General features: G+C 35.4%; 2 protein-coding genes across 2 annotated transcripts; both read left to right on the top strand.

Moving 5' to 3' along the window:
• Positions 1 to 3343: 3343 nt before the first annotated feature.
• On the top strand, positions 3344 to 7851 carry LOC141666501 (kinetochore protein NDC80 homolog). The gene is made up of 4 exons (XM_074472545.1): positions 3344 to 4517; positions 4959 to 5205; positions 7208 to 7354; positions 7507 to 7851. Exons 1-4 carry the CDS (start codon positions 3394 to 3396, stop codon positions 7699 to 7701), a joined length of 1713 nt encoding a protein of 570 aa, XP_074328646.1. The 5' UTR covers positions 3344 to 3393; the 3' UTR covers positions 7702 to 7851.
• Positions 7852 to 8866: 1015 nt separating this feature from the next.
• LOC141720625 (uncharacterized) lies at positions 8867 to 11029 on the top strand. The gene has a single exon (XM_074523141.1). The coding sequence runs from the start codon at positions 9007 to 9009 to the stop codon at positions 10555 to 10557; it is 1551 nt and encodes a 516-aa protein (XP_074379242.1). The 5' UTR covers positions 8867 to 9006; the 3' UTR covers positions 10558 to 11029.
• Positions 11030 to 11539: the final 510 nt, after the last annotated feature.

The raw sequence follows: 11539 nt of genomic DNA, 5'->3' as shown, positions 1-11539 counted from the left end.
CGTTTCGCATTTCCTTTAGAGCGTAACTCAAGCCTGAATCTACTCCATTAATTTAATTAATGCGAGTAAGGTGGAATGACATCATAAACATTCACGTTGTGAACAAAATTCACCCAGAGATTATTCATAATTAATTTTATGCTTTACCATCTTAATTTCCTGTATTAAGTTGGTTTTCAGTCTTCAGCTTATAGATAACTAGTATCTATTTAGCTTCATTATTTACTCGATAACAAGTACACGTGACTAATGCTTTACTATCACACTAGAAAGTAAGCACATATCATGTCACCACCTCTCATCTGAGTAGATTGACATTATTCATTAAAACCTCTAAGGTCTTAATATCATACCTGAAGAATTTCATGCAGTTCTTGTCACCAGAAATTCAATTATTGAATTTCTCTAAAAAATTACATGGTTCACAAAAACCATCATTTCTAGCTCATCCACTAGTACAACCAGAAGAGCCCCAATAAGGATATAAACTTCTAGTAAACCCACATTCGGTGATCATCAATCAACCGATGTGTTAGGGTTAACAACATTCTGGATTCCCTCTGAAATTCTGCATACTGAGTTGACATCAATATCCGCCATATTAAGTATCACATATATCACCGTAATATGCTCGTGTGTCACTGCCGCAATAGAACGACACCAACATGAGAAATAATATTTTTACGGAGGAACAAATCCAACTGAAATATTATAAATCTCATGCCAACCCATAATCTGTATTCGGCACCAGGCCCATTAGGTTTTTAACATCACTTCCTCCAATAAACATTTTCTTTCTCTTGTGCTTAAGGTAGTTCTTGAAGTATTTCCATCCAGGTGGCAGGTTTTCAATCACAGCAATATCTTGAAAAGACACACTAATGACCATTCCCTCAGCATGATCACCAGCAATTCTTGCACCTGACTGACCACAATCTTAGAATCCTCCATCTTATAGTCAAGAAAGCGGCCAACAATCCACTTTTTAGCCCCAGCGTCCCCGGTTTTATACTTATGGTCAAGTGACTCCCATAAGGCTTTATCTGTTGGCTTCGAGCTATACACATTGAGTCATCCAAATAATTCAACACATAATTCTGACAGATGTAGTCAGAATGCTTCCAAGAATCTACATCATATAGAGTCTACGTGTTGCTCTTACTAGTGAGCAATAGTACTTTTCCTTCAGAAAGCGATCCAGATGCAACGTGGTCAAATAAAAGTGCATCTTTTGCTGCTAACATTTGAAGTTTATTCCGTTGAACTTCTCAGATTTATCAACGTGTTCAGCAGGCACAGTTGGAATAACAGGTGAGACAGGCACCGCAGATGTAACGATCGGTTCGTGTGTCTGTACTACAGATGTCTGCACACCAGTATGAACCGCATGTACAATCGAAGAAACAAGTTCTGTCGACGTATTTCCAAAGGGCACACTAAACTGTCTAGTGATAGTGTGTCCCACAGGAACATGTCCCGAAGGCACATGTCCAATAGGTGTCTGACCCCATCAGATACTACGATCTGTGCGTTTAGGTTAGGCGCCTACTGTGAACCCCATCAGATCCAACAATATGTGCGTTGGGATCAACTGTCGTGTTCATCGCGTTATTCACAATTTGATTCTCCATAGATCGTCACTCAAACAAAAAAATAAACACATAAGTAATCACATATGTAAATAAAATAATAAGTTTTAATATTGTTGTACAATCTGCGAAAAACCAAGTTATAGTTACAATCGTTTTCGTGTATGTGTCTAACAGAGTAGTGTAAACAAATAATGAATGAAACAAAGTTAAATAAGAAAGAGACAAGAACGGAACTGTCTCCTTAAAGTTTATTAGCCCTCAAAATATGTGCGAGTGAATTACCTCCCAGGACAAAAAGAGTTGCAGTAAGGCAGAGCGTCACTTCCAGCGAGTTTGAGACGAACAAGAAACTACCACCGAAATATTTGGAATATTTAGGAGTGAAGAGAATGAGAATTAAAGAGACACCTCTTAATTTCTTCACAAAATAAAACTAGTGCCCTAAGACTCTATTTATAAAGAGAGACTTGAAAGGACTTATTTTTCTTTTCGACGTGGTACATGCTATTCGTAAGAAAAAATAAGGAAGGAGTTTGTGCTACTCTAGATGTGGTAAAAAACAATTTTTCACATTAAAATGTCACACTTTGAATTATAAGTTCTCATTCATCTTTTACTCATGGTGAGCGTGTAAATATGCGTTGAAATCCTCTCGTAGAGGAGAATACATTTCAATAAATACACACCACTAACACATACTGTGTCTCACTCATATATAGTTTCAAAATGATTCACAACTTAGTCTAAAATACTAAGTTTTTCCAACGGTTCTTAGTGTTAAAGGAAAGTTTAACGATTGTTGGTTATGTGTTCTTATTTATCCTGTAATTAGTAATGAGGAAAAACGTGTAACCATCAAAATTGATATCTTTACAAAATCTTCTTTTCTGCAGTTACATTTCTAAAGAAATGATTAATTTAGGTGAGTATTATTTATTATGCTTAATGAGATGACTTATTAATGACTAACAGAAAGACTAAGCATTTTTTTTAAAAACAAAAAACTGTTTTCATTAAGTATCAAGTTCGGGATAAACCTTAAACTTCTGAAACAACTTAGGAAAACAACTAGCATACAAAAACTAGTAAACTGATTTGTTTCCAGATCGTTTAACACACAAAGTTTAAAAATTCTTGAAAACAACAAAATCACAATTGACCTTATCATATAAAATTATTATTAGCACGGTATTCAGAAACCTCAATCTCTCGTGAACTTAAATTGGAGGAGCGTCGCCCCAATTATCTACATGCCCAATTATAAACATGACGAAAATCTAAAATCTTAAAAAATGAACAATCTCTGAGGGCGAAAGATGACCTCTTACAATAATTACCACCACCCAAGATTCGATGCGGATTTTATAGATCCCAAAAATATTAATAAAATCATTTTCAACAAACCAAACACCGAATAAACTCAAACATAATAATAACAACATAATAAAACACCCCGAAAGAGAGACAAAACAAATACTACAGAATAAAGAGAAACGCCCAAATACCAGAAACATTGGGTTTTATCGAAAGAAAAATGTAAAAAAAAACTGAACTTCTCTTTTTGTGATAGTTTTTGTGTGTGGTGTTTTTTAAGACATTAGAAATGAGTCCCGGTACAATAATTTGGGCTACCCAAAAACAACCGTCACTACAATTTCCCAAATGGGCTTTAAAGTTTAAACACATCCACTACGCGGGAAAACAAAATTAAACTTCAAACACAAAAAACACACTACTTCCCCACTCTCACTAAAACATATTTAGACTACCCACCCCCAAACAAACCCTAATATTTCCGACAATGAGATCCGCCGGAATTCGCCGTCAAAAAGACTCATTCGCCGGCGACCACCGCAAACCCCCACCACCTACCCCCACCTCCCAAGACCCATTTCAATACAACTACTCTCAGCGTGATTCTGATGCCAGTTTATGCAGTTCTCGTCCCTCAATCGCATCAACCACTCGCAATCCTTCCATACCCATTTCCGATAAGTCTTTTCAACTCTCCGCTATACGTACAATTAATTTGTATCTATCTTCACATTCTGCTAATTTTACCTTAAAACCCCCTTTACCTTCTGCTAAAGATATTATTGAAACCCTAAAGTTGATTTTGAAAAATCTTGATTTTCCGGTGACTGGGAGTAGTAAGCTTGAGGATGATTTGTTTAGTGTTTTGAAGGTTTTGGGTTGTCCTATTAAGTTGAATAGGTCTGCGTTAAAGGCTCCAGGGACCCCGCATTCGTGGCCTAGTTTGTTAGGAGTTATGCATTGGTTAGTTCAAATTGGGAATTACGATGAGGTTACGAGAGAGGCGGGGTTGGAGTATGAGGACAATGGGATGTTTGATTTCTCTTTGAGGAGCTATTATTATTATATTAGTGGGGATGATGAGAGGATGGAGAGTGAGGATGCGGTTTTTGTGGAGAAAGTTACAAATGAGAGGAATGTGGTGCAGGAGAATGCAAATGCGTTGGTGGAGAAAGTGAGGGAGTTGGAAGGGAAATTGGAGAGGTTGAAGAATGGGCCGTCGCAGAAAGAGGCGTTGGAGGAACAAAGGAAGATGTTGGAGGAAGATGTTAAGAAGTTTTATACGATGATTGAGCAGTTAGACGGGCATATTGTGAATGTGCAGAAAACTTTGGAGGATAAGGAGAAGGAGTTGGAGGCGAAGGCAGTGGAGAGGAAGCGGATTTGTGAGGAGAATGAGGAGTTGAAGAGTCGAGTGGAGGAGCAGGGGTTTAATGCAAGAGATGCTGAGAGGATGAAGAGGGAGTTGCAGGCTGTTGAGAGGAGTACGGGGGATGCTGAGGCTGAGAGGAACTCGTGGGAGGAGAAGTCATGGGAGCTTGATGCTGAGATTGGGAAGAAGTTTAAAGAACTCGAGAGCCTGATGATTGAATGCAACCAAGCAATCCGGAAGTTCGTTTTCTTTTTTTGTTAAACTATATTGTAATTTAAATGCATTTCTTAGTCATTGTTTAAACTGAGTAATTATAATTTTGGTTATAGTTTATATGATCATTATGTGTTGGTGGAATTAGGGCTGATCTTACACTTCTCGCGAACAGGGACTATGTGGCGTTGCCCATAACAAGGCCTATGCTTTAGAGTGTTTTATTTGGGTATTAATTAATAACTGAATTTAGATGTTCGTGTAGTAAGGGGTTCCTGATTTCAATGCTAATGTGCTCTTTCGAAAATAACCGCGTGAATAGTTCATTGGATAAATCATTGGAGTGAAATCAAGATGATCTCATATTACTTCATTATCCTATCTCATTGATATTTGCATTCGACTTTCTTGTCTAATAACGATATGTAGTATGTATAAAGATCTATGTTCCTCTTTCTTATTTTCAGACTAAAGCTTGGAAATGGATTTCACTACGAGCTGAATGCCAAAGGTTCCACACCTGCGGAGGTGCTAGGAATAGACTACAAATCAAAGCTTAAGCCTGTACTTGCTTCATTGGCTGAGGAAACAAAGAAAAATTCAATGGTGAACTTGGAAGAACAGATATCTCTTCAGAAACTCTCAGTTGAAGCTGCAAGTAAGATTGAAGCAAAAAGAAATCAGATTGCTGCCCTTCAATCCCATATTGATGAAGTAAGTGAAATAGCAACTTTGAATTTGCTAAAAAATGTGATTAAGCAAGTTGTGTATTCATCACTTATTGTTTTGTTTACATTATTATGTTCTTAACCTACATGTTTTTTTGAGGGCGTCAATGCTTTCTTCCCTCTTTCTGATGTTTTAGATATTAACTTCATAAAATATGATTATCAGTCCCTCCTCTTGGATTCTTGAAGTGCCAACACCAGCATCTTTCAAATGAAAGATTTAGCTGTAGTGAAGTCTTGACATCTTTGTGAAGTTGTTTTTCATTTGGATTTTCTAAATTCCTCAATAAAACGTGATTTGACCTTAATTAGTGAGGCAGTCAAATATCAATTTGTTCTGTTTAATGTTGTCATTGTTGCTGCACCTGTGTCGGATATGTCTTGAAAATTGGAGCATGTTACATGTATATGTTTTTCGTTACTTGGGGCTATTAGGTTGTTATATTAAATTCATAACAATCACTTTGAGGATCTTATTTTCCTTTGTTACAACCAGGAAGCTATAATCCAATGAACATGATATTTTCTCTGGTGTGAATTGCTTTAGATCAAACTTTTATGTAATTATAAAGCCCGTGGCATGTTGACATTAGATTAATGACAATGACAGTATCGTAGTAAATTTAGTTATGTTTTCCATATGGTGGTTCATAGTTGATGTTGTGCTGATTTTTGTAGTGTATCCTACAAATAAAAATACCATTTTAACTTGCATTGAATTCTCTCCGAGCACTACTAGTAGTATCACTTGGTATATTTTTTAGTATTATGAGTTGATGAATTCTCTCCGAGCACTACTATATTGTTTACATTTGAATGAGCTAAAAATATGTTTTGAGCATTTCATTGCCTAGCTGCTTACGTTTCCCACATGTTACCATCTCAAGAACCTCACTACTCTCCTGTAATTATGAAAGAGCTCTTTTTGTATTCGTCACTTACTGTATTAACAATTTATTATGTTCTTATATTTTGTGATGGTGCTAACTACACTACATGTTTTTGTAAGGCCGTCAATGCTTTCTTTCCTCTTTTGGATGTCTAAATAGACTAAATATATAACTTCACGGAAAATGATTATCAGTCCTCAACCTTGGTTGTATGTCCTCTTGGTTTCTAGAAGTACCAACACTGCCATCTTTTGAGCAAAAGATTTAGCTTCAAGTGAACTCTTGACATATTTACTATCTCAGATTATTTTCTAATTTAGTCAGAATTAGGACATTGTAAGTGATTTCAGTTTTGCAACCCTCATAGCTAAAAGGTCTGCCAAGTCCTCAGCATAGCCGTCTATATTCTCTCTTCCCCTGTGCCGCGCGCACACAAGAATACACATGACATATCAATTGGTCCTTGGAAATTGTTAATGTGATTATAAGTGCAGGAGAATTATGTATCCATCATCATGTATCCTACGATTTGGTGGGAGCTGGAAATATCATATTAATAACGTAGTCTAACTACTGGGAAGGTCCAGTGCATAACATTTGATAGATATCAAAGATTGACTAAATTGAGAAAATTACAAATAGGATATCTAGTTCTTCTTAACAGTACACTACACGACTGACTACTTCGGCTTTAGGTTCTTTTAATCTGTGACAGTCCGCAGAAACATTTAATTAAAGTCTGATGTCAGATGGTAATATACTAGTAACTTGCTTGTTGAAGTTCCAGCTTATCCTGAACTGCTGGTTACTAGTACCGTATGTCACTGCGTAGGGAAGAACGAAAGCCTGAATTGACAAAAATTTGCAAGAATACCATATTTAAGTTCTTTGATATGTTATAGATAGCAAGTGGCTATTATTTGGGACATTATTTAGCTTGATTACGAAGCTTAAACTTTCGAGCTGCACTTTCAAATTGCTCGTGTATCTAGTTTTTTCAAGTAAGATGGACTGTTCTTCCCGATGACACCTTAAATGAAATTTAGATGTACCGCTGGACTGAGTTTGTGTTTCATTATATATATTCCAATATGTCAGGTGGAAAATCAATTGAACTTGCTCAAGGATGGAACTCAGGAGCACATATCTAGATGCATGATGGAAGCTAGAAAGTTGGTGGAAGATATTGAAGCTGAGGAACAGAACATGGATGTAGTCGAAAAGGAAGCCACTGAACTTTTGAGGGTACGCTCTTGCTCTTTTTAATAGCTTTTCTGGATTATATTGCAAATGATAAGGTGGTATTTTTGCTAGCTATCCTATGGAAGTTGGACCATTCCTTGTTACCAAAATCATTTAATATAAGTAAAGAGTAATATTGCTGTCCTCTTTTGTAGACTTCCCAAATGAAGTGTGAAGAAGTAACGGCTCAAAGTGAGGAAGAAGTACAAATGTGTGCAGGTGAACTGTTGTCATTGATCGACTCCGTTTCAAAATTCAAAGAGTCCATGACATCAACAATTTTAGATATGAAGAATGATTATATTAAAACTGTGAATGCGATATCTGAAATTCACAAGAGCTCCTTGTGACAAAAGTTTGGCAATGTAGTATATAATCACAAATTTGCAGTCCTTTTACTATGGAAACTTGGAGATTGTGTTCATGTTGTTTAACAAATGTAATAATCTAGGACAACTCAACTTCAAGTGTTTGGTATTTTCCTTGATATTTTGCATCGATCTTGGACTCTATTGTGCTTCCCAGGCAATCACCACGTCAAAGCTCAATGAATTGCTGAAGCAACAGCTTTTATACCTATATAAATAGCCAGATAATATGCACGGTCCGGTTTTTTCCCCTTAAATATTGAATGGTCATTTAAATAAAGATCGAATATCATTTTTCTTCAGTAGTCTTAGCTAGGGATCATTTAAATTACTTAATTTGATTTAAGTCTCACTTGTGTAAGTTACAAACTAAAAATTGAGTTTAGATTTATTTATAAATTGTTAAAATCTGCTATAAATGTTACTTTGGCAAGTTGTAATCAAAAAACTAGTTTACATAAAAATTATTAAAAAAATAAAAAATTATGGACCATCATATTATATGAATTACTCCCTCAGTCCCTTCCAATTGTTTACATTTCCGAGAAAGTGTCCGGCACACAATAAAAGTTAAATGTTTTAATTTTTATTCAGAAAAAATTTATTGTAAAAAAAAATTACAGAACTATATTTTAAATGCACCTTAAAATGCGTGTCGGACACTCTCTAAAAAATATAAACAATTGAAAGGAACGGAGGGGAGGGAGTATATAACTAGTTTATAGCCCGAACACGGACATATTCCAAATATTATGCAAATTTTTCATTGATTTTCATATAAATTTGAGTTATTTGAAATATTAAATTAACAATGACTCAATTGATCATTTCTTAAATATGATTACATACTCTAAATCCCTCCGTACCTTTTAAATTATTACATTTTTTTATTAATCAAATTAAGCAATTTTTGATGAAGATTAAACTTTACTCTTATATTATTTTAAAAAATTAAAAATTATATATTAAAATAGATTAAATTTATTTTATAATAATATATATTTTTTATTTTATTAAATTATAAAATATTACTCCCTTAGTCCCTTCCAATTATTTACATTTCTGAGATAGTGTCCGACACATATTTTAAAATGAATAAAAAGAATATTTATGTAAATATACATTTTAAAGTGCATATAAAGTAAACTCCGCTGAATAATTTTGAGACGGCCAACTAAAACAAAATGTATACAAGTCAAATAGAATACTTTGATGATTATGAGGCAAACAAGTGAAGTGTTGTAAACAGGTGAAACAGGGGGAGACAGAAATTGAAAAACGATAACGATGATGAAGAGAGCTTTCATTACTCCTGTGAGGCCTTTATCTCTTTCACAAGCTCATCTTGCTTCGTTTCAATTTCATTCGCATTTTCTTCTTTTCTCCACTAATCCTAATCCCTTTAATTCCAAACCCCATTTTCCTTATTCCTCTGATCCCACAATTGCTCGACTTCAACGTTTACTACTCCAGAAATCCAAGGTTGGTTTCGATAATCTCGATGATGCTCTTTTTGTGTTTGATCAAATGCTCCTTATAAAACCTATGCTTCCTGTTATTAACTTCGCTCAGCTGCTAGCTGCCCTTGTCAAAATTAAGCATTATACCGTAGCAGTATTTAGGGATATGTGTGTTAAAGCCATCCCTGTTAATGTTGTTACCTTTAATACTCTCATTTATTGTTTTTGTGGTTTGAATCGTGTCGATTATGCGTTCTCTTTGTTGGCTGCAGTCATCAAGCGCGGTTTTCTTCCAAATGTGGTTACTTATAACACTCTTATTAAGGGCCTTATTTCCCAAGATAACCCTGTGGAGGCTCAGCTTTTGTTTACCAATCTCATCAGGTTTAAACTTATTCAGCCCAATGTTGTCACCTATAACACCATTATTGACGGCCTCTGCAAGAGTGGTCATCCTTCTGCGGCTGTTAAGTTGTTCAAGTATATGGACAAGAAAGGTTGCAAGCCTGATACAGTAACTTATAACACAATCATTGACTGCTTATGTGAATGTAGATTAGTCGATCAAGCATTGGGTCTCCTCCGTCAAATGACAAAGAAAGGTATACTGCCAAATGTTATAACCTATAGCTCTTTAATCCAAGGCCTATGTGACTTCAGTCGATGGCAGGATGTCAATGGATTGTTAAGAGAGATGGATATTAGTAACATCTCTCTAGATATTTATACATTTAATATATTGGTTGATGCATATGGTAAAGAAGGAATGATTACAGATGCAGAGGCTATGATAGAGTTAATGATTCAAAGAGGCCACTATCCTAATGTAGTCACTTATAGTGCACTCATGGATGGATACTGTCTGCGGGGAGAAGTTAATGAGGCTTTAGCAGTGCTTCATATCATGAAGACAAGGGGAATCATGCCTAACATTCGTACATATAATATTTTAATCAATGGTTATTGTAAGAAGTTGAAAGTAGACAGAGCAATAGATTTGTTTCAGCAACTTCCCCATGAAGGTTTGACACCTGATATTCAGACTTACAATACTATTTTGCAAGGTTATTTTGTTACAGGCAGACATGTGGAAGCACGGAATTTTTTTAAGGAGAAGATGATGCTAAACAAGGGTCTTAAAATAGATATGGCGACATGCAATATCATGTTAGATGGACTTTTTAAGCATCGATGCATGGATGAAGCAATGTCATTTTTTCATCTGATGCAATGCAATGGGCTACCTCCCCATATTCACACTTATAATATCCTGATTAATGGATTGTGCAAAAATGGAAATTTTGAGAAAGCAAATTTTTTTTTGAGAGCCTTCCTTCACAAAATTTGCGACCTAATGTATGGACATACAATACGATGATCCAAGGATTTTGTCAGGAAGCTTTACTCGCTGAAGCAAATGAACTATTTGTGGAAATGGAAGCCAATGATTTCTGTCCAGATAATGTTACCTACAACACGCTTATCCGTGGTTGCTTTCACAAGAAGAAGTACAGTGAAGCCAGTGCACTCTTTGATCAGATGCATGGTCGTCGTTTCTCAGCAGATGCATCTACCACCGGCATGTTACTGGAAAAACAGGATCATGCTATTATTGCTTTGCGGAAGAAGTACTTTACATAGTTATTTGGAGGTTATGTACGTAATGATTTTGTAGATGTACTAATTTGGATCAATTTCTGCATTTTTGGAAAATATCTATGCTTACCCTCTCTCTGGTTATTGTTAATCTTAATGAAGTAGATTACAAATTTGCTTACATTATGTTCTATGAGACAATAGAACTTAAAGATAAAATCTGATTAAAGTAGACAACTTGCTTGGCTGCTATCTTCTTAGCAGGTGTATTTTCCACCTTTATATGCATTAAATTTGAAGGTTCTCCTTGTTGATGTAGTTACTTTAAGTTCACTACATATATGGGAAAGACTAAGCTCGCCCTCTTTTTGTTTTTTTGTTTAAGTGTTAGGAGAATAGATAACAAATTTTATGAGATTTGTTTTATAAAATGATATAACTTAAAAGATTGAATGTTGTATAAGTTATAAAGAAAACACGACAGCAGTATGGGAATCCATGAAACACACAGCCTATATAGCCTATAAAAAAAACAAAAACCTCCATAGTTTGAGAAGTGTGCTAGTGATGGCTGAAGCTACTCTTTCAAGTCTCTTGACTCACTTTGTACACTGGGAAACATTTACCACTCTCATAATATATGATGTGCTGAATTCAGAATTGACCTGAATTTCTTTCTGTAGTTAGATGGAGTTCATCTGTTTAATTTGACGTTGCGTGCTTCCTTGTTTTGATGTTGTATAAACACACATATTGGCATTCCA

This window comes from Apium graveolens, chromosome 1, assembly GCF_009905375.1.
Source record: "Apium graveolens cultivar Ventura chromosome 1, ASM990537v1, whole genome shotgun sequence".
In the NCBI taxonomy this organism is placed as follows: Eukaryota; Viridiplantae; Streptophyta; class Magnoliopsida; order Apiales; family Apiaceae; genus Apium; species Apium graveolens.
Note: the sequence above shows the minus strand (reverse complement) of the source record. Positions and strands in the feature narration are given on the sequence as shown.

Bases quoted from the DNA above. Each gene is read 5' to 3' on its own strand.
- LOC141666501 (XM_074472545.1), top strand. From the start codon at position 3,394: ATGAGATCCGCCGGAATTCGCCGTCAAAAAGACTCATTCGCCGGCGAC. The intron at 5,206-7,207 runs GTAAGTGAAATA...CCAATATGTCAG, and splicing joins TTCAATCCCATATTGATGAA to GTGGAAAATCAATTGAACTT. The intron at 7,355-7,506 runs GTACGCTCTTGC...CCTCTTTTGTAG, and splicing joins AAGCCACTGAACTTTTGAGG to ACTTCCCAAATGAAGTGTGA.
- LOC141720625 (XM_074523141.1), top strand. From the start codon at position 9,007: ATGATGAAGAGAGCTTTCATTACTCCTGTGAGGCCTTTATCTCTTTCA.